This window comes from Cyclopterus lumpus, chromosome 4, assembly GCF_009769545.1.
Source record: "Cyclopterus lumpus isolate fCycLum1 chromosome 4, fCycLum1.pri, whole genome shotgun sequence".
Taxonomy (NCBI): Eukaryota; Metazoa; Chordata; class Actinopteri; order Perciformes; family Cyclopteridae; genus Cyclopterus; species Cyclopterus lumpus.
The window spans coordinates 7,649,270-7,670,158 of record NC_046969.1 but is presented as its reverse complement, the minus strand read 5'-3'; the positions used below and the strand labels follow the sequence as shown (position 1 = coordinate 7,670,158).

Below are 20,889 nucleotides of genomic sequence, written 5' to 3'. Positions count from 1 at the left end.
TTTGTGGTTCAGGTACATGAGACTTTTTATAGTCCAGTTATTTTCCACTGTTCCATAAGAAAACTAAAACATACTTATTGTTTTGTGCATGTCACATACTGCACTGTACATTGACTGAGTTGATATACTGTCGCTCTGCTTTATTTAAAACACTAATCGGTCGTATGTTCTGCTCATCTTTAGCAAAGACAAGTTAAACTACTCTGAAGGCCTCCGGGTTTAAAATACTGATTTCGTCTTAAGCAACATTAAAGCACTTTGTTCAATCATTTTCTTGACTTTGCAGTTTCAATTTGAAATAAATAGCTAAATCTCTTTTTTTTCTCTCTCTCTCTTCTTCTTCTTTTAAATCATCAACAGAAGTCAAACTTGTTTTGTGCTTAAAAGGCACTTTTGGAGACACAAAGTAGAGTTGAACATCGGGATTCAGAGGAGTCAGACCAAAAGAAACATCTGCAGTGACATCAGCACGGCCGTGCAAAAAAATAAATAAATCAGGCAGGATTCAGATTACTTGGTAAAAGTCCCACTCCAAAAGTATAACGTTTATCTCGATGTGCTTGTTTTCAAGCAACAAGAGAGCAAATGCCACCAAAGACAAGAACTGCAGAAGAGACACTGCGATGGCGGTCGGAGAGATTGGTCTGAGTCCTCATTTTATTTCCCGCGGTCTGCACCTTAACTTTGACCAGTGCGACGTTGGAAACGTCCCGCAGGACGACAGTACGACAGCGTGCGGCCGCGGCCCCAGAGACACTGACAGTTGAAGAAAAAAAGGAAATAAACACGCAAGTAAACACTGAAATTCTCACCAAAGAAGGAAACAAAACCACATGGGCAATAAATGCAAATTCATGCAGCGCAATAGAACTCACGGCGAGTTCATTCTCATTGACATTTTTTGTATTAACGGCTACTTCCCAGTGCTGAGATTGAAAAGAGAGGTTTCTGTTTGTGGTCTGCATCGCTGTGCACACCCTCTTGAGTCGTCATCTAACCCTGGTAGGGTTTTATTTCTTCTTTTCTCTGTCTTGTTTTTGGCATTTTTACATAAATGTAGAAAATATGTCCTTTCTCATGAATACTGCTTTCCAAGTTCCACCTGTTAGATCTCAAGATTTCTCCTCGACAGTGGTTTGATGGTGAAAGGTTACAGTTTCAACACTGATGTAAGTGTGAACTATCGTTCTTTAAATTGTCTTCAACGTATTTAACAAAACTGCTCGTCTAAGGTATTTACTGTACATCAGGGCGATCGGATTCAAAGCAGCAGAGGCCGAGATATTAGTCCAGGGTTTTGGGGCGAGTTCCAACAACACTGGACACTACATTTCCCATAATGCAGCAAACTACCTTTTCAATAGACCCTGCTTGCCTGGTAAACACCCACGTCTTTCAAACGCAAGGCCCTCAGTTTGTAACACCGATTTTTCAGTTTCAAATGTGTGGTTTCCAAGCCCAAGCAGAAATAACCCGGATGACATCACTGTGACATCGCATCACAGCCTGATCAGTACTCAACGGGACAAGCAAACTGATCTCCATTTGCAAAATCAGTCGGCGTGCCCATTGAAGGTATTTACATCGCCCAGTGTTGTCTGTCTGAAACTCAGCCTCTGCGTTCCACGTCTGTATCGAAAGAGGAATACAGTGTGTAGTTACATTTTGACACTTTTTTTCGACGGGAATGATCACCGTGAGAGGGCTGCAGTAGTTAGCTGGTCCCCTGTGCTATGGAGCAGCAAATAACTGCGGCACCAGACACACAGTATATATATATATATATATATATAGTATACAGTATATACAGAGAGATAACCACGCTTCTTCTGCATGTTACAGCCCGACAAGACACTAGATATACACTCGACTTCCTACTCATGCCCTTTGAAGCTGAGCGGCTGCTCAGGAACAGCTGGATCAAGTTTGTGTTTCACCCCTGAACTATAGGTCAAAGGTCGGGACATGACGAGACTCATCATTTGGCGCCTGACTTTCAGGTCCGGTCATGTTTCGCAGGTGGGACGGGTCAGACTGGAGGCTGTTCTGGGTCACTGGAGTCGAGTTGGGTTTCCATCATGGTTTCGTCCGGGTACGGGTTGGGGTACGGGTTGAGGAACGAGTCGTTGAGGCCGGTCATCGGTATGACGGTGGGCGTGGCAGGTCTGGCGGCGTCAGGTCCGGAGACCCCGCCGGCGCCGCTCAGGTGGCCGGGGTCTCGGCCTGCAGGCTGGACATGCGGATCTGCGAGCTGCTCTTGCTGAGGATGGACAGCTGCGTGCCCCCGTTCACCCCACTGCTCGCCAGCGAAGGATGCCGGTGCTTCAGGTCCACAGCAAAGTACCTGTTCACCGTCCAGCTGCGCCATTTCCTCTTGATCTCCGATTGCACCTTGAGGGATATACTTCACAAGGTCATTATTAATGGACCTCGCTGGAAAGAGACACGCTCGCTGTCCCTGTCTCACTCACTGTATCTAAGGCTCAGATTTAGATTCTCACTGAAAAATAACATTTTCTTGAGAGGAACACGCTGGTTTAAACCAAAATGTATGTTTTACCCCCACACAACCAACATCTTTTGGAAGCTGAGCTACGAAAACAGAACGTGAATAAATGATTATGGGCCAGATTGGGAAGAACAGATGAAGCAAATTTACCAGCAAACATTGTAATATACAATTTAATTTTCACAAATCCTTATTTAAAACAAAAAAACTGAAGAAATGATGAGCCTTGTCCATACCATAAGTGTGTAGCTGTAGGCCAGTAATGTTGTGATGCATGTTTAATTAAATTGTGCATCAGAAAACTGGTGTAATGGTGTCAGTAATTGTTTTAACGGATCTTTACCTCTCCATTCAGGAAGCAGTAGAGGACGGCCACGACGAAGCCCTGAGGAGACAGAGGGTCCACGCATGAGACAAAAACACTGACATGTGTGTGTGTGTGAATTCAAACACTCTTTTCTTAATATTTTGCTTTCCAGTTTCAAGTCAAGTCTAGTTTCCTAGCAGTCGGATCTAAAGCCTTCGTTTTTTGTGACGAACGTCCAAGGATATCCTCATCCTTCCTTCCCGGGGCTGTGACAGTAAGCCAGGCTTTTCCACAGTGTGCACACTGACTGTTCTTTTCTAAATCCAGACCGAGAAGCAGAAACGGTCACCTGGAAGGATCCGAGGCCGAGCTCAAACACCAGACGCTCTCTCTTGCTGACGTTCTCGGGGGAGAAGGCGAACACAGTGTAGTGGATCCCAAACAGAGGAATCAGCAGCAGAGTGGAGCGGGCCAACCTCCTGCAAAATAACACAATTATGACGAGACCACAGTGTGTGTGTCCTCATTAGAATTAGCTCACACAGGAATGACAACAGTCTGTTCCAATCAATTAAAAAGAAGCACTTTTCTTTTGCTTCATCATCTAGTCACGGAGGTCTAAAAATGTCTCCCGCTCCCATACCATCCGTCTGGTAAATCACACATTTATGTACTGCAACTTTTACAAGAGTAATCATTAAGTAGTGATGGATTACTAGTGTCCTCCTACCGCTGACCATAGCATACCAACGCTTTTATGACATGCATGGCAGACCATTTAAATAGTGCATACAAACCCTTCAAGGGACTTAATACTGAAATGGCAGCAATATTTAGCAGAAGTAATACCAGTAGTATTATTATAAAATAAAAGTAGCAAGGTATGCGTTAACAAGTAGGTTGTGGTGGGATGGGTCGGACTTAGAAGTTAGACCAGGTTTCAAGACCCATGGGAAGCCTTTTTTTTACATTTAGATGACCTTATTTTTACTTGATTAGGGTCAGGACAAATATCCATAGCCTTCAGTAATTACATATGCACATAATGTGTGTCCGGGTCGAGTGCAAATATAATGGTTGGCTATGGACACCTGTGTGCTAATCGCATCTGCCTTAAATAAATGCAAACATGTTGCTCATAAGGTCAGCTTGAAATAATTAGTGTAGTAGCTATGAAATTAAAATAAAATGAATATGTCATTTTGAATTAATTAATTAAAGTAATATGTTGTAAAATTTTAAGCGTCTTTGTGTGTTTTGAAAAGCGCTATATAAATTCGATGTATTATTATTATTATTATTATTATTATTATTAATGACATGCACAAAATGATCAAATTAAACGTCAATGTGAACAGACTCACAGGTAAATACTGGACTCATTTCCGCCGATATCTGGGGACTGTAACTTCTGGACGAGGATGACAATGATGCCGATGAAGAGCACAAAGTTGATCTGTAGAGAAGAACGGTAACGTAATGATGGCCGTTATTCTTTGGTAACGGACGGATTGTTTATGGATTATCATATTGCCCTCGAACCTAGAACAGAGCGATGACGTACCATTATGGAAGCGAGCACAGGTCCCTTGATCACCCACCAGATGGCGGCATTGTCATTCATGTCCCAACACCTGAGAGAGTGGGGAGGGGGTGAGTGGGTGGAGGAGTGGGAGGGGATGGGGGGGGGGGGCGACAACACATTCAGTGCAGGAACAGACAAACTCCGACATACAAACACAGAATGTCTTGGTGTTCACAACCTACCCGATATCATCGAAGTGCAGCCTCAGCACCACCCAGATGGTCACGCACACTGTGGGGGTTCCTGTTGTAAACATGACACAGACATTAATGACGACTCACCAGATCGGACCTCTGGTGCGTGTGAGGCGGTTGTTGTCTCACCCCAACCAATGATGATGTACCAGTAGAAGTATCTCTTTTCGGGGAAGAAGGTCTCCACCAGTAAAGTGAAGAGGTACAGACCCTCGATGAAGAGCCAGAAGTAGTTAGAGAGGACGCAGTAGTGGAAGAATATCATCACTGCTCGACACTCCAGCTTCAAAGAGAGGGGGGACAATAATGATAGAAAATGTAATGAGAAAAAATCCTCTGCTGCCTGTTAACGTGAGATCAGACAGCGTTGTGGGCGTGTGTGCAGGCGTGTTGGCGTTACTCACGGTGTGTATGAAGCAGTGCTCGCTGTCCTCTTTGGCGTACAGCACGCCGTCTTTGATGAAGACGGAAATAGCTCTCAACATGAACGACACAAAGAGGTTCATGTGGATGAAGTTCCTGGTGCAGTGCAGCTTCCTGTGAAAACGGACATGAAACACTCTGAATGTGGGAGAGTCTTTTGTCAAAGAAAAGCCCCGCATGCAGAAGAACAGTGCACTGTTAGTGGTAGTACTGAAAGGTGTAACAGCAAGGCAGTAGTACTAGTATAGCTGGAGTAAGTATAATTGCAGTAGCAGTAGTATTAGTACTGTAGTGGTGGTGCTAATAATTGATGTAGCAATTCCTGCAGTGGTAATAGTCCGTAGTATTCTGTAGTATTACTAACATGTAGAGGGATGATAGTGTTGAAGAATAAGCATAAGAGATTTTATGAGCTGACACAGCCGGTAAATAAGCTAGAATGTAAAATGAATGTCAGACAGATCAATTGTACAAACATGATGTGACTTGCCAAAGACATTTAATGATCGGCAAAGAAAGTCGACTTGACCTGGACAAGAACAGGGTTGACTGATCAAATCCGATTGGTGGAAAAGTGGCGTGAAGGCAGCCATATCATTCTTCTGCTCTTTTGGAAATGTTGAACTTGTTTCAAGATTGTATTCTTGAACGAAGTAATAAAACGGCTTCCTGCTGGTTGCCTGAACCAGGTGTAGTGAAAGAATAGCAGCAGTACTGGTAGTACCACTAGTAGTATTACTAGTACTAAAGCTTCTGTATGATATCAAATGACAGGAGCACTTTATCATATTAATCAATTAACTAAAACTAGAGCAAAACAATATTCTGTATATTACCATTCACTTTAAGCTATTTACCTTAAAACATCTAAATTACTTTGACAACGGTTACTTTTTTTTGAAAAACTGACATAATCATCGTGAAAAAAGGGGATGTGCTAATGATAAGAACCATTGAGTGTAAAAAAGGGACTTGGATATCTATAAGGAAGAAAAAACATGCACCCCTTCTTCTCTCCTACGTTGTCATGTGTGTCTGATGGACCTCGTGTTTCCCAGCACCAGCCCTCCCCAGTTTCCCAGCACCACCCCTCCCAGCTGCACTACTGTCCTCCACCACCAGACGCCTCACCTGAACCTGCACAGGATGACCATGGCCATGGTGAGGGAGACCAGAGAGGTGCTGTAGCCCACGGTGTACAGAGCCTTCACTGACACAAAGTACATGTCCTGAGACACAAGCACAACAGAAACTAAGAAAATGAGCCGAGTGGGTTTAATAAAAAATAAAAATATATATATAATGTCTCGCTGACACAGCTGCAGACAGTCATGTACTCACCGGATGGCTGCTGTTCCCTTCCTCATACAGGCAGGCATCGTAGTAATAAGGGAAGGGTTCAGTCCAGCCAAACTCAGTGCAGTTACGACTCACCTTCCCCAGCTCTGTGGGCACGTACAGGACACTTTATTGGATTATGGCAAACACAGACTTATTTCAACAGTGAAATCAGGGAGAGACGCAAACCCCCTTGTACATGTATTACTTCAGTTTTCAGTAAGAGGGGAACAGAAAGAAATGCGTGAGTCTTTCATTTCAGGACAGTTTATCCCAATTTCCCATGTGAGCACCTGCATATTTTGAAATAAAACGATATAACCACGAAAACAGGGAGCTTAAAGAAGATGCGAAATATAAATGGGATGTCCCGAGTGACTGACCAAAGTCTTCTTCACTCATGACCTGAGAGAAGAGTTCGGGACAGTTGACTTCGACCACCTCGCCAATCCTGGCGGGCTGCCAACACGTCAAGTTGTCCCACATCCACGGACAGCCTGGGAACACAACAGGTGGACAAACACAGTGCGCAGCAGTGAGTGTTTGATTCTGTGGAGCCATATATTCATGTTTTGGGGGGTGGGAAAAGCCCACCTGCAGCTCATTCATCATTTCTTCAAAATCACAGATCGTTGAAACTGGCATATGCAGTTCCCATGCACACGTTGAAGAAATATATTTTCTTTTTTTATTTACATCTTCTTTTGGATGTAAACACATATTTGGTTACGCCCTGCCGGTACGGCCTGTGCATCTTTTTTTTTATTTGTTTGCTGCAGTTTTTCATTTCATATACAATTTTAGAAAAGCATCTGAGAGAGAGAAAGCTCAAGCCCCCCCCCCCCCCCCCCCCCACCCCCCCCAAAAGGACACTAGAAAAACCGATGGTATGCCTTTTATGTGTGATTATTGGTTATTGTGGTGTATAATACCATAAATTGAATATGTCCTGCTCTGCTATTTTATTTTAGTGTATTGCATATATTGTAACCTTGTTTGCTGCTGCTACAAAGAAATGTCCCCCTGTGGATGAATAAAGTATCTACCTATCTATCTATCTATCTATCTATCTATCTATCTATCTATCTATCTATCTATCTATCTATCTATCTATCTATCTATCTATCTATCTATAATGTGATGTTTTGTAGCTATATCCCAAATAAAAAAAATAAAAAACATCTTTAAAAAGACAGTGCTATAGTTTGCTGTGCTTGTACAACACAACCAGCCCCCAGTTCCACACAATAGCAATGTTTGGTACTCCTCTGACAGCGGATGCAGCAGTTTCGTGGTGGAGTCAGACATCCTTCGATGCCCTCTTTGGGAATGGAAAAGTCGAGCTTCCTGAGATCATTAAACTGAAAATCCAAACGTCTTCATACATATATTCTGCTTCACATTGCATCTCGAGCAGAAGTGGAGGATTCATGCACTCCAAACCAAAAGAGACTCCTAAACAAGGTTAGGAAGGAGAATTGGCACAAAGCCTCTCACTCAGTTTGATCTTCCCTTCATCCATCGTACAGACAGACGCCTGTCACTCACTGTCTCTCTGATCAACTCTCACGTGAAGGATCATCATCATGAGATGCCCCAGCCCCTCCCTCGCTGTCGATTGAAATGTAAGTATGTATTCTCTGTGTGTTGGCTGTGCTTTCGTTAGTTATGCTCAAGTCTTTGCAGACGAGCAGAGTCGACCACAACGTGTAGAACCATCTCCCCCTCATTAGTATGCCGGCCCTGAAGATGTTCTTGTTACGAATCTCTGTGTTTATTATTTTATAGTATTTTCACTTGAATTAGCGCATGTTGAAAGTTGTTACAACGTCAAGTAGTTGTTAGCATGAGGGGGAGAAAGGCACAAATACACAAATACTCCCCAATAAAAAAAGCCTACCAAATGCTGGATCGTTCCCAGGATCGTCCGAGGCTATCATCTCCATGCATTTCTCCTGCTCCATCTTGATCACACAGTTAAAGGGCGCCTGTTGACTCGAAACCTGGGAAACAACATGAACACACACACAGAGAGAGAGAGAGAGAGAGAGAAAGAGAGAGTCAAGTGGCTGAAGATTACATCAGTGCACAGAGGGAGGACCAACGGTAGAATGGACGAGGCCGCTTCATTAGCTTCACCACGCAGTTCACATCGCCGGGTGGAAGAGGTCTCAGCTCTGGGATCTGTTTAAACACTCAACCAATTAAACAAACCATTTCAGTGCGGTTGGCAATCTCACCATGCTCACTGACCCGGGGGAGGGGCCTCATTGTAAGGAAAACAAGGCCGGGAAGCCTTTCAGACGGGCACTTTTCACACTGGACCGTGCCAGGCGCTTCACCCATCGCGGACAGACACACTGTGGTGACTGCTCAAACGTGCACCTCTCCAGTGGCTTCAACACAATATCCAGGCCAAGAGATCAGCCGGAGTCCCAGAGCTACGACTCAAGACTTCGGAGGTCACGTCCAGAGTCGCCTCCTTCGCAGCCCCCCACCCCCCTTGGCAGCTGCACAGTGCCGGGGCTGATGGACGGCTGTGGTCTGGTGGGGAGACAACCTTGTGTCTCCGAGTCGGCGTCAGTCCGGGAGACTCGGCGTCACGAGGTGGGGCCGAGTAGGGGAGCAGCCGAGCATTCACCCGCTGACGTCAACACCACCCGCTTGGGATTCATCCACTGAGGGTCTTGCAGAGTAACGGAGACGCAGTCGTTACGGCGGCACAGTGTGGAACGAGTGGCGACGCACTCTCTGTGTCCACGAATCCGCCCGAAGATTTATCTGCATAGGGACAGTTTGAATGGAGTAGGGCGGTCAAAGCACCGATGATGACGTTCTCTGGATCTGGATGTGGATGGTGTTCCATCTTAAATCGTCAGTCCGTTAGTACGACATCGGAGACACTAGTCTATATTGCTGTTGCACTCATCAATATTTGTATTTCAATAGTTGAAAGGACTTCTGTATGTGCAATACAACGGCCGTGTGACCTCAACAAAACTGATCTTCCCATGAAACTAAACTACATTCTGAATCATGTTTCCAAGGCAAATTAAGGTCCAACACAACAGGTGTTCTGCCAGGTCACCAAACTCCATGTGCCAGTAATCTGCACCAACAATAGGTGGAGCACACCTGTAGACGTGTCTGAGTGAGACGGTTGGGTAATGGTTATACATTTAAAGAATATCCGTGCGTCGATAGATCACAATTGAAGTGGTATTATGCTGAGAAATGTTTGTTTGATGAATGGCAAAAGAGTTTTTGGGGTTTGAGATTTCAACCCTACAGAGCTGAGCGCATTCATTACTCACAATTTAGGTATTTAAAAAAAAATGTCAACGCTGACTTGAAGCATGAGATCATGACCAATGTCAAAGTGTCCTCATCCTCCCTTTTCGTGGCTTCATGTTAAAGCCTCTACTTTATTCTCTGCCGCTGAATGCTGCCAGTGAACATCGATCGTTAATGCAGATTAAGTGCGTATGAACTGAATTTGATTGATGGGTGTGAGCGGCACGAAAAGCCGAACACACTGTGTGAATGTTGGAAAGTTTAAAGAGCAGTTTGCGTGTTTATTTCTCTGATGTTTAATCTCCTGCGACTAATTATATTATATCGTTCTGCCCTAAATCACTTCACGATATCTAATTGGGTCAAACTTCTACACTACATGTACACGAGTGTGATAGAGTGTGCGTCGGTCTTTTTCATATCATATTTAAAACCAGGCCAGCTGCTCAGCTACATTATATTATGCTATGGTGTTCACTGTTCTTCAATATAATACACTTGTGGATGTCGATTAATCTGTTTTGGGTTTCAAGGTTGCAGTGTGTAGCATTTCCTTCTATTAGCATAAATGAAATATAATATATCTTTTCATTAGTGTATAATCACCTGAAACTAAGAATTGTTGTGTCTTTGTATGAAGGGGCCCCTTCATATCTACACAGGGAGCGGGTCCTCTTCACAGAGTCCTCCATGTTTCTACAGTAGCCCAGAACAGACGAACCAGACACGGGCTCCGGAGAGAGCCGGTTGTCCTTGAAGGCCACCGTAGTTCACTTCCGGGGTTGGAAAGGGAGGGATGAGCGGAGGGGCGTTCATTTGGATGCAATCTGACATTAAATTCGACACACTGGTCTTTTAAGTAAAAGTCTAATGCAAATGTCTGAAGCATATTCAACTGCGACTGAGGAAAATGTTTTGTCGATAACCGTTTGAAGCATGAATACATTAAATGCTGGTGCTGTTTGCAGCTTTCATCTAACAGCTGTCTACCAAGGTGTTGGTGGAATATTCAAAAAGTCAGAGGTGACGTGAAAAAGGACACGTTTACTTATATTCAACTAAACCATGAATCTTTCACGTACTTTAACCGAAGCCTTTTAGTAGCCTAAACCCAACAACACACAAATATACATCCATCCATCCATCCATTTTCAATACCGCTTATCCTCATTAGGGTCGCGGGGGCGCTGGAGCCTATCCCAGCTGACATATACAAAATATACAAATATACAAACAGATCATTATTACGAGACATAGTTGTTTTTTGTTCACAAATTAAAGCTTCAAAGGTGTCCTTAACAAATCCAGGCCCGTATACTTCTACTTTGAGATGTATAGTTCATGAAGGCTAGACCTCTTCTCTCCACTGAGCTGTTAGCAGCTGCTCCAACAGAAAACTTCAAATGTGGGGGAGAGACATTTGAAAGCAAATGACTAAAACCTGTGACAATAATGTAACTTTGTAACACCATTAAATGAGAATGTTCTGTTTAAACCTGGAGTTATGGGCTTTAGGCATGCTGAGAGGACCGACCAGCGGCTACATGCTGATGCCGACACCCAGCATGATGGTGAGTCATCAGCCTGCTCTCTCTTGACATCTGGCTTAACTCTGCACATGTGTTTTTAGGCAGTATGTTACAGTTTTCATGTGCTTTTTAAAAAAAAAGTTTATTTAATATTTTAAAAGCAGTACATTCATGGGTTTTCCCCACCCGAAATTCTCCATGAGGACACATTTCCCACTGGGGTTTTAAGACTTCAACATTCACAAACGTACTGGTCTGATTGTTGAACCACACATCTGTATTGTATGAAAATACGCTCAGTTTGACTCACCCAGAAGATTAGTTGAGTAATTTAGAGTCATTTTTCTATTCCTACACTGTGTCCATCCATACAGCTCTCTGATTGTTTACATACAACTCGCTGCTTTCGGCCACCATCTTCCCTTGAGCTCATCTCTCAGTCTCTCAGACAACACTTCAGCTCGAGGGTGATGACTCACATTTAATATCAATAATAAAAGATTGCTTTCCTCTCAGCTTTTTATGGGGTAGGAGAGGAAAAGGGAGGACAGGAGAGGACGGAGGACCTTCTCCTTTGTCAAAGATTTACCAAACAGTAATAGTGTTGAATAAACAATGAATAAATGATGAGAGCACATCTTTATCCATCGCTCCTGCCACACACTGTCCCTTGAATTATTGATGCAGACACTTCATACGCTCACTTCAACTATGTGAACGACTTTACGAGTGCACGCACATCAGGCCTCGACACCTGTTTGCTGAATGTATTCATGTGAAGCTCCACCTGTTGCAGAGTCTGTTTGCATGCTTATTCACACAGTAGATCAGACGCGGTGTCCCAAAAGGAGGAAAAGAAAGAAGGAAAACACCATTTTTAAATGAGCTCACCGAGGAGAAGAGGAGGAGGAGGAGGAGGGTGAAGATCAGCGGGCTGACGCTAGCTGCAGACATGTTGAGTTTGTCAGTTTCCTCTCAACGGGACTTCAGCTCACCTTCGCACCTGAAAAACACAAGAGTGTGGGACATCAACATGTTGTCTCCATTATATGTGAAAGGTTATTTTTGGGGAGTTTTTCCTGATCCGATGTGAGGTCCTGGGACAGGAATGTCATATGAAGCCAATTTGTAATTTGTGATATTGGGCTATACAAAATAAACTGAATTTAATTGAATTGAATATCAGACCGGGACATAACCATTACAGTACAGTGTCTTTCATAAAAGCTCTATTTAAGCGTTTGCATATATCTCACCAACTTGAAAGCCCCTCAGAGACCATTTTAATAGTAGAACTTGTTTATAAAAAAAAAAAAAACACTTGCTGCGGCTTTGACTGTGAAAACGGTATTGGAAATGCAGTCTTACTTTAATCTCTGAAAATGTAAAAAAAAAATATCAGATACAAGTTGATGATGATAACAAAGCATGCCCTATCGCATTGCGTTAGGAAATCCTTTCAAAATTCCTGAATCAACATAAAAGAATCAGAAAATGTTTAGATATCCTGCAAACGATCCACTAGCCAGACAAACATACTGTTTGTGATCTCGACTACGTTTGTTTACTTGGTAGTTTAGTCTCAGAATCAAATCTTTGAAAAAAAAACATATTTCCGGCTTGTCAAACATGAGGATCTGCTACTTTTCTTCCTTCGTCTTACATTAAATATGTTTGCATTTTGGTCACTTGGGTTGGGTTTTAAGACGTCCTGTTGGCTTTTTTTTTTGTTAGAGACTAAAAACTGCATCATGGAAATAATTAGCTGCAGCCATACTTTTGGCACTGTCACATTTCCATTGAATTTATATGGAAATGCAGTTTAAAAACACAACAAATAATACTCTGCTGGGATCCCTTTCACAGGATATCCACTCACAACTGCAGGCAGCTATTGCAAAGATGTTGTCAGCCTATCAAACGATTGGCTTTTCAAATGGTACACGTGAACACATGCATGGCAAGTAGCGCGTCTGCAATGAGCCCGTGTGCATGTATCTCACGGATGCAGCCTGACTCTGCAGGCCCGGGGGGTTCGCATGAGCAAAGCCAAGTAGCAGGACTGAGCAGTCGGGCCTCGTCCCACAGGGAGAGCTTGGCAGACTGGCAATCCTACTTTACCAAAACCCTGCCAGCAGCAAGCCCCTCCTCCTGCCGTTGTCAGGAGCAACAGCAAGAGAGAGCTGCTGAGTTTGGATCTGAACTGACCCACGTGGACCTGGAACTCCCTTCTGCTCCGTCCACTGCTCTACTGTAAATAGATCCCATCACATGTCGTCATGCACTTCAGTTGTTAAATGATGGCAGACGTTGAACCTTCATGGCAACTACACTCAACCCAGAGCAGCGTGTTCTTCAGTAGAAACATGCGAACCGAGCACATTTGATTTGAGTCCTGCACGCTGAATATTATTAATGCATTTTACAGCCCAGCACAGGCAGAACCTTCATTTAGATTTTTTTTCTTTTGCGAGAGTGACTCAGAGAAGAACAACACACACAAAACAGAAAAATAACAAGACACAACATGAATGGGAGTCTGCAGCTTTGCCAAGGCCCCCATAATGGCTGCTGAAGCTTTTATGGGGAGTGCTCAAGCACAAACTGCCATTAATTCATCTCTAAGAAAAAGAAAAGACGCTCACATGTTACAAACCACCAAGACACTGATGGTACCTCACCCTGCCACAGTTGGAATTGTCTGTGTGTGTGCGTGTGTGTGTGTGTATGTGTGTGTGTCGTCTGTTTAGAGAACAAGAAGAAAATTAAAGAGAGCTAAACTATAAGTGAAGCACTTTTGGAACGCAAAGTAGAAAGTCTGCATCTTCTGTGGTAACGTCACACTGCACTATAAAACGTCCAAACAATAAAATCATCGCTAATTTCATAAATGAACCCAGTGATTTAAAATGGTGTTTCACTCCTGAACTTATAGTCCACTGCTTTTACACTTGCAATTGGACCCTTCGTGTACAACCACATTAGCCTTCCATTTAGCAAAAAGGGATATGATGCTAGGTGTCCAAAGTGTCACGCGTGTGTTTTTTGTGACAACGCGTATTGTGAAGGGCTCATTAATGATTCAAATTAGTTAAAAAAATGCATCTGATTTGAGTATTTAAAGAAGAATGAGTAGAATTTTCTTTAAAAAATAATAATGTACAGCCTCAAACAAAAATAATCCCTCTCAATCATGGTTTATGTCTGCATCGGGGACCCGGCCCTCTGCCTGTATTTTCTTGTTTTGCTGCGTTCAGGACATTTCTGTCCGTCAACCTCTATGAAAACGTAAAGAGCAAATACCGGATTGGAAGCACAGTTGGAAAAATGTAAATATAGCGAGGCGTAAAACAACAAGCCGATGTGTTTACAGACCGCGACCGACAAATCTTTCTCATTCTGCCTTCATCCAGGGCCCTCGGGTCCAAGACCCTAATAGGCTTAAACGTCTCGCTGCATAACAGCTGGTTTTGGTCATTTAATCAAAGTCAATGAGTACAATTTAGGAACAATATTAAATAAATCTTGAAATTATTTTCATAATCTATATATTCATACAGTGCTCACATGGTGAATATTCTTAATGTTGTGTTTAATCAAATCCATATAAATTAATTGCAATACAGACAATTTCTGGGAACATACAGTGGAAAGCACAGAAAATGGCATATTTTGAGATCCAACTAGTCAATCATATAAAATAAATATCAATAAGTTTTCCAGATTTTCAGTTTTATCTTTAAAAGATAATTATGAAAATGTCCACACACACACTCAAAGTTTATGTTTATATATATATATATGTTTATAATAAAAGACAAGTTGAAGTTCAAATTACTACAGGAAGTGTGTGTTCTTGTTCTTGTAACATAATGAGGACTATGTTACATGTCCTCACTTAGTAAGCTTTGACTAAGAGGACATTTTGTCCGGTCCTCATTTCTTCAAAGGCCTGTTTAAGGGTTCTGTGTTGGTCTTAAGATTCAGGTTAGAATTAGGTTACGGGTAAGGGTTGGGGTCAGGCTTTAAGTTAAGGCTTGGGTAAGTGGCTAGGAAAACCATTATATTAGCAAGGGTCATCACAAAGACATAATTATAGGATAGTGCTTGTGTGTTGGTGCCTGTGTGTGTGTGTGTGTGTGTGTGTGTGTGTGTGTGTGTGTGTGCAAAGCAGCTGCTCAGGATTCTCCTCCCCGAGCTGTAATCAGTGGATTAATGATTCTCAGCGGCTTTTTATGTTCAACACTGTCAGCTCGAGTGTGTGTAAAGTTCGATGCTCCGTCTAAAGAGCACACATGCACACACAGTCATGTTCACTCTCCAAACTAAACATTTGAGGTTTATGATAGCACTAATAGATACCCGTTGCAAAGTTGCACACAAGAGAGGGGGGAAGATAAACAAAGTAGGAAATGAAAAAGGGAAAAAAGGAGAGGCTGGGAGAAGAAGAGGAAGAGCAGCTTTCTCAGGAATGTGTGGAGTGTTTGTGTGAAGAGAAACAATTCCTCTTGGGGGAAGAGGAATTACTTCTCTCATGAATAAGTGTGAAAAGAGGAGCCGTTTTTTTGTTTTCTTATGGCCACTCACCTATGATGCTGCAGCACTGGCGAGAGAAAAGTCTTCCTGTTTGCTTTTGGTGGGACACGGGGAGCAGTTTTGATCTGGTCCGGCTTTGACAGCTGTTGTGGCCCCAAGCATGAAGGCATGCACTGGCTTATCTCCCTGGACTCACTAGCAGACCCTTAACCCAAAACTCTTCTTCTCTTTGTGCCTCTCATCTTCACATCAACACCACCTGCTTGTTTCTTCAGAGTAAATGCAGAAAACAGAAGGAATTTGTCTCTGTGCTGCTTCAAGAATCAGCATTCAAAGTGTTAATCCAGCACTAGGCTGTCTAATTCCCAGAGAACCCCGTAGTGAAGAGTCACTCATGTCGCTCTATATTTAGCCAAAGGAATTATGGGCGGAATTAATATACACAGACATGACTTAGTCTTCATTATTTTGGGGTGTGAGAGGGAGGTGCACTCATTGCAGAGAGAGTAAGAGAGAGAGAGAGAGAGGGAGGTAGAGAGAGTGAGAAGGATGATGAGAGAGATAGAGAGAGTATTAAAAGCGGCCTGGTTTCTTACTCCCATTATGTCCCATTTTTCCCACAATTCAATGGGGGGGGGGGGGGGGGGGGGGGGGGGGGCTGCGTCGTCACGAGACTGAGGCAAAGACACGTTGGAACAAAAACAAAGGAATAGTTGAAATAACGTCACACATCATCCTCAGAGATTTACAAACCAGATCCTGTCGGAACTAACCAGGTTGTTACTCAAGTGAGTAAATAGCTGATGATGTTTTAGGGAACTTGTGTAAGAGCCTGAGAAAGACGGTCAATATGGTAAAGCTGGATGAACTTGATTGAGATAAATAGGTTGATGACATACTGGGAAGCTCATTGGAGTTCATACAATGGTTTAATTGTTTTCTTGATGATTAAATAATGAGATCATTTTCCTAAAATTCTTTTAGGTCCATGCTATGCTGTAATAATCATCTGCTGGTGTCCGGGGGTAGTGTTGTAAATTAAGTATTAATGTGGCATCCCTGAAGTTTCTTTTCCACTAATAATATGTTTTACTATGAATATAATGCAGCGTGGATTATGTTCTCTCACAATGTGAGGAGGAAACGCTGCTGATCTACGTTAGTATGTCCAGCATCCAGCAGCAAGAATGAACTGCAGCTGCGTCCTGTAAAGGCCCCCGCTGCTCGACTTAGCCACGAAGCCCCGCCCCCAACTGCTACACACGGTGCCGTTTGCTTGTTTGATCAAGTAATATTTACACTGAATGTGCAGCGTGTCCAATGGGTTCCCAGCGACACCCAGAAAGTGTGAAGTATAGATCGGATAGGTGGTTCTCAAAGTGTGCGAAGGTAAGATACCCACAGACCTCCTTGAAACCTATAATGATGTCAAAGGGTTAATCCCAAATAAGTTTCAAAATACACAGTGACAGATGGACAGATGTTCCTTGGGTTATAGTTAGATGTTGGAAGTCAGAACTAAAGCTTTACCAGCCAGCTGCGTGGTCCAGCCACTTATGCACAATATTAATATATAATTATATAATATATATTATTATTATCACCACCACCACCACAGATTGTTTATAAATTAAAGTTCTCAGTGGGTTATTTGTGCATTAAAGAAAAAGTATTTAAGCACTGCAGCCAACCAATGCATGATGGTCAGACCCAGGACGGCTCTGGATGCCCACATGAGCCGGGAAGCAGTGAGATGGCGTTGTCTCCTGCATGGCTGCACCACGCTGCTTTACCCCAGCACCAACTGACCGAATGATCTCATTAGAGCCGACTGCCCGCTGAGCATTCAGACTGCTGTGCGAGCCAAAGCAGGTTTTTACTTGTCATGGCTGTCTGGAAACTGGATGTCAATGTAAATATATACAAAATAGACGTTGATTTTTTTTTTTCTTTGGGATTGTGGGTCAGTTCAAATGTTTGGCCATTGACACCCACTCTGTACAGCACACTTTGTCCCCACCAGGCCACCATCCTGCCCTGTTCCACTTAGCAACCGCGCTGACCAGCAATATTGTGCCTCTGACTTCTGGTAGAAATGTGTCATCCCATCAACATTACTGGTTGGGCAGGCAACAAGAGAGAGACAGAGAGAGAGAGCACCATTTTGAAAAAGGTTAGGCCTTTATTGAAATCTGACGCTCCTTAACATAGAAACTACTGGGTTAGTGTTTCTGTTCATCTCCCAGTCACAGGGGGCCTAGTGGAGTTATTGGTGCAGTATATATTTGATGATGAATGCATTACTAGATCACTGAATCCGTGGGCTTTAATAATGGCCATCAGAACTTGTTTTTTGTTGCACACATTTTGACTTATGTCAAGGTGTAATTATTAACATATAGGATTAAGTGTCCCAGTAAGCCAAGCCAGGATACACAATAACAGTGCCCTGGCACTGGTAAAGGTAAATGGAATAAAGCAATTAATAATGGTATAAAACCACACCTGTGCTTTTCCTATATGACGTGCCAAAACACATTTTTACATCAGGCCAAATATTAATATATATTGCAGTCAGTGGCCAAATGTCTTTTTGCAACCTGTATTTACGTGACAGGCACATTTCCATGCATAGCAATAACCCGACTGCATGCAGTCGTTCATGTAAGCAACACAGATAAACAGAAAAGTGAGCATGTTAATTCTCAAGAGGAAATGGATTGAGAAGGTTTGGATCCTCTCGCTGCCGCATGTTTCCTGTCATGACGGACTTCTTTGTCACAATGTCACCACGTTCCCATATCCCAGCTATTAATTATGTTATACCATGCTGTGAAATGCAAATATGACTCAAGCTGAATGGGAGCAAACAAAACAAAAGGTGTCTATTGTTGGTCCTAATAATGTGCAGCCTTTTGCATCAGCATCCATAACAGGATCTCCTCGATGTGACTAAATGACACTCGGCCCATGCGTGATACTGGTTGTGTTACAAGGTTGCCGTGCTGAGACTGGGCCCGACGCCTAATGTCCTCTCCTCCCTCACTCTCTCCCTCCTCTGCTGCTCACAACAAGGCTAATACGGACATTTAAATGTCAGCGTCACAGAGATCTGAGAGAGCTCTTCCCTCACACGTGTGCTCGTATGCTGCGAATGTTTTTACCAAAGGTTTTAGCAGCAGCTTGTTAATGACATGCGGCGGACATTGTTTGTCCCCCATAAATCATGTGAATCTAAACAGGATCCTAGGTGTTGCCTCATATACTGAGCCAGATGTGAACTGCACATTTAAACAACAAAGAATATCAGTGTTGTCTTATTTGATTCATCGGCTCAAGTATTCTAACAGCTCTCACGGATGTTCAGTGCGAGCGTGGATCTCTCCCTGTTGTTCTTTTACAAAACCATATTTAAAACCAGCACTCGTTTGGCCTCGCATCCGGATCGGTGCCACTCATCCACCGCTCTTTATGAATGAGGCTGCAGGTGAGCAATTCAGAAACGTCAACAAATAGCTCCACACGAGCCTTTCGTCAAACAATTTGCAGCAGTCGATCCTGGGATATGGGTGACCAAAAAACCTGCAGGAATAAGGAGATTCTTATTGGGCCCAGACATGAACAGCAAGCATCAAAGAGTGAGGGAGCAAAGAGAAAGCTCACCTCTGTCAAGCAAGAGCAGATAACTGGAAACGAGCGGCTGTGATTGGCCGCCTGTTTCAAACCCTCCAAACTGTCCAAACACAAGCAGCACGAGAAGAGAAAGCAGCAGTTGTGATACAGTGACAGCAGGATCGCAATCACAAGGTCACTCACAGCTTTTACTTAAAGGCCATGGATTTCATCGATCTTCAGGGATACAAAAGCCCAAAATACTACACCCTCAAATGCACGAAGCGAAGGGTCACATCTATTGTTGTTTTTGTGATTGTATTCTTGTGTTGCAGGCCTGCCGTGTGTCGATGCAGGCCGGTTACAATGCATGCACTATTGTATGAATGACATAAAGGGACTATAGACGCAAAAGGATCACCACCGTCAAAGCGCAATGTAACCCTGACTCTGACATCATTAGTGTCCCTTATCTGCTTCATTATTATTCGGTCACCACCCAAACAGGCTGAGCCTCCTCGTGCATATGGACACATGGGCCGTTAGTCAAGATGCCGGAGAGCATGTTGTGGCTACCAACGGGCTCCTTTCCTCTATGACCCCCGTACACAATGTGTTTCTGTTGTGTCCCTCTGGACGCACATTGTAACTGCAATCTGCGGCGAGGCACCTCCTCACTGAGCCCAGCCGACAACATGCCGCAAGATGCCGGCGAGCCGTCTTTCCATCCTCCTCCCAGACACCCGTCAACACATCCACGTCGGTGCACAATCGTGCTGTTGAATTCCACACAGTACAATTCTAATTCATGCAATTTTGCACAATCTCACCATTCGGTCGATATTCCTCCGAATGCAACTCCTGCTCTGTGGATCCTCCGGGCGGATGAACGGCTGCGCTCTCAGCTGGGGGGAGGGGGGGAGGGGGGGGCAAATGAACCCTCACGGGGCTGCGGAGGGACAGGACTCCCCCCGTGGCTCCGGGCAGCACAACTTCCACCCGAAAGGCAGTTTGAGACGAAAAGGTCTGAGGACTTCCAACCGGGACCGAAACGCGACGAGTTTCTTTCTGCAGGATGAGTGCGCGATGAGGGGTTGAGTGATGTAGATATCTCCAGCAATTGTCGCTGCCCTGCGGATGGCTGCTCCCTTCGCCCTCCACAGAAGAATATGCACCGCGCATTACAACTAACTCCCTCTCTCTCTCTCTCACACACACACACACACACACACACACATTCACTCTCCCGGTCTCTCTATCTCTCTCTCTTTCGCTCTCTCTCTGCCACACACACACACACTCCGACACATGCGAGAGAGGAAGCACACATCCAATGTTGTATGATAGTTGTGAGACCTAAACGGTTAATTTTTTTATTTTTAAATAATCCGTTCGTACCAGATTAAACACAGAAAATGATATGATTGTTATGTGGTGGAACATCATGCATGGGCTGTGTGTGTGTGTGTGTGTGTGCGTGTGTGTGCATGCATGTGTGTGTTTTGTGTGTTTTGTGTGTTGTTAGTGTGTGCATGTGTGTTGTTAGTGTGTGAGGTGTCATG

General features: G+C 43.7%; 1 protein-coding gene across 1 annotated transcript; it reads right to left on the bottom strand.

Annotated features, from left to right (window-relative positions):
• Nucleotides 1-347: 347 nt before the first annotated feature.
• Nucleotides 348-20,505, bottom strand: adcyap1r1b (adenylate cyclase activating polypeptide 1b (pituitary) receptor type I). The gene is made up of 14 exons (XM_034530812.1): nucleotides 20,158-20,505; nucleotides 12,071-12,182; nucleotides 8,257-8,359; nucleotides 6,740-6,853; nucleotides 6,360-6,463; nucleotides 6,150-6,247; nucleotides 5,000-5,132; nucleotides 4,725-4,878; nucleotides 4,584-4,644; nucleotides 4,381-4,450; nucleotides 4,181-4,272; nucleotides 3,166-3,295; nucleotides 2,853-2,894; nucleotides 348-2,391 (listed from the first exon to the last, which is right to left on the bottom strand). The coding sequence occupies exons 2-14, from the start codon at nucleotides 12,131-12,133 to the stop codon at nucleotides 2,203-2,205; spliced, it is 1,353 nt and encodes a 450-aa protein (XP_034386703.1). The 5' UTR covers nucleotides 12,134-12,182; nucleotides 20,158-20,505; the 3' UTR covers nucleotides 348-2,202.
• Between the last annotated feature and the right edge of the window lie 384 nt (nucleotides 20,506-20,889).

What these genes read in the sequence shown, in the direction of transcription:
- adcyap1r1b (XM_034530812.1), bottom strand. Translation starts at nt 12,133, where the DNA reads ATGTCTGCAGCTAGCGTCAGCCCGCTGATCTTCACCCTCCTCCTCCTC. An exon ending in GTCATCCTGTGCAGGTTCAG is followed by an intron (nt 5,133 to 6,149) that starts GTGAGGCGTCTG and finishes CCGTTTTCACAG; the next exon opens with GAAGCTGCACTGCACCAGGA. An exon ending in ACTGCTTCCTGAATGGAGAG is followed by an intron (nt 2,392 to 2,852) that starts GTAAAGATCCGT and finishes ATATCCCTCAAG; the next exon opens with GTGCAATCGGAGATCAAGAG.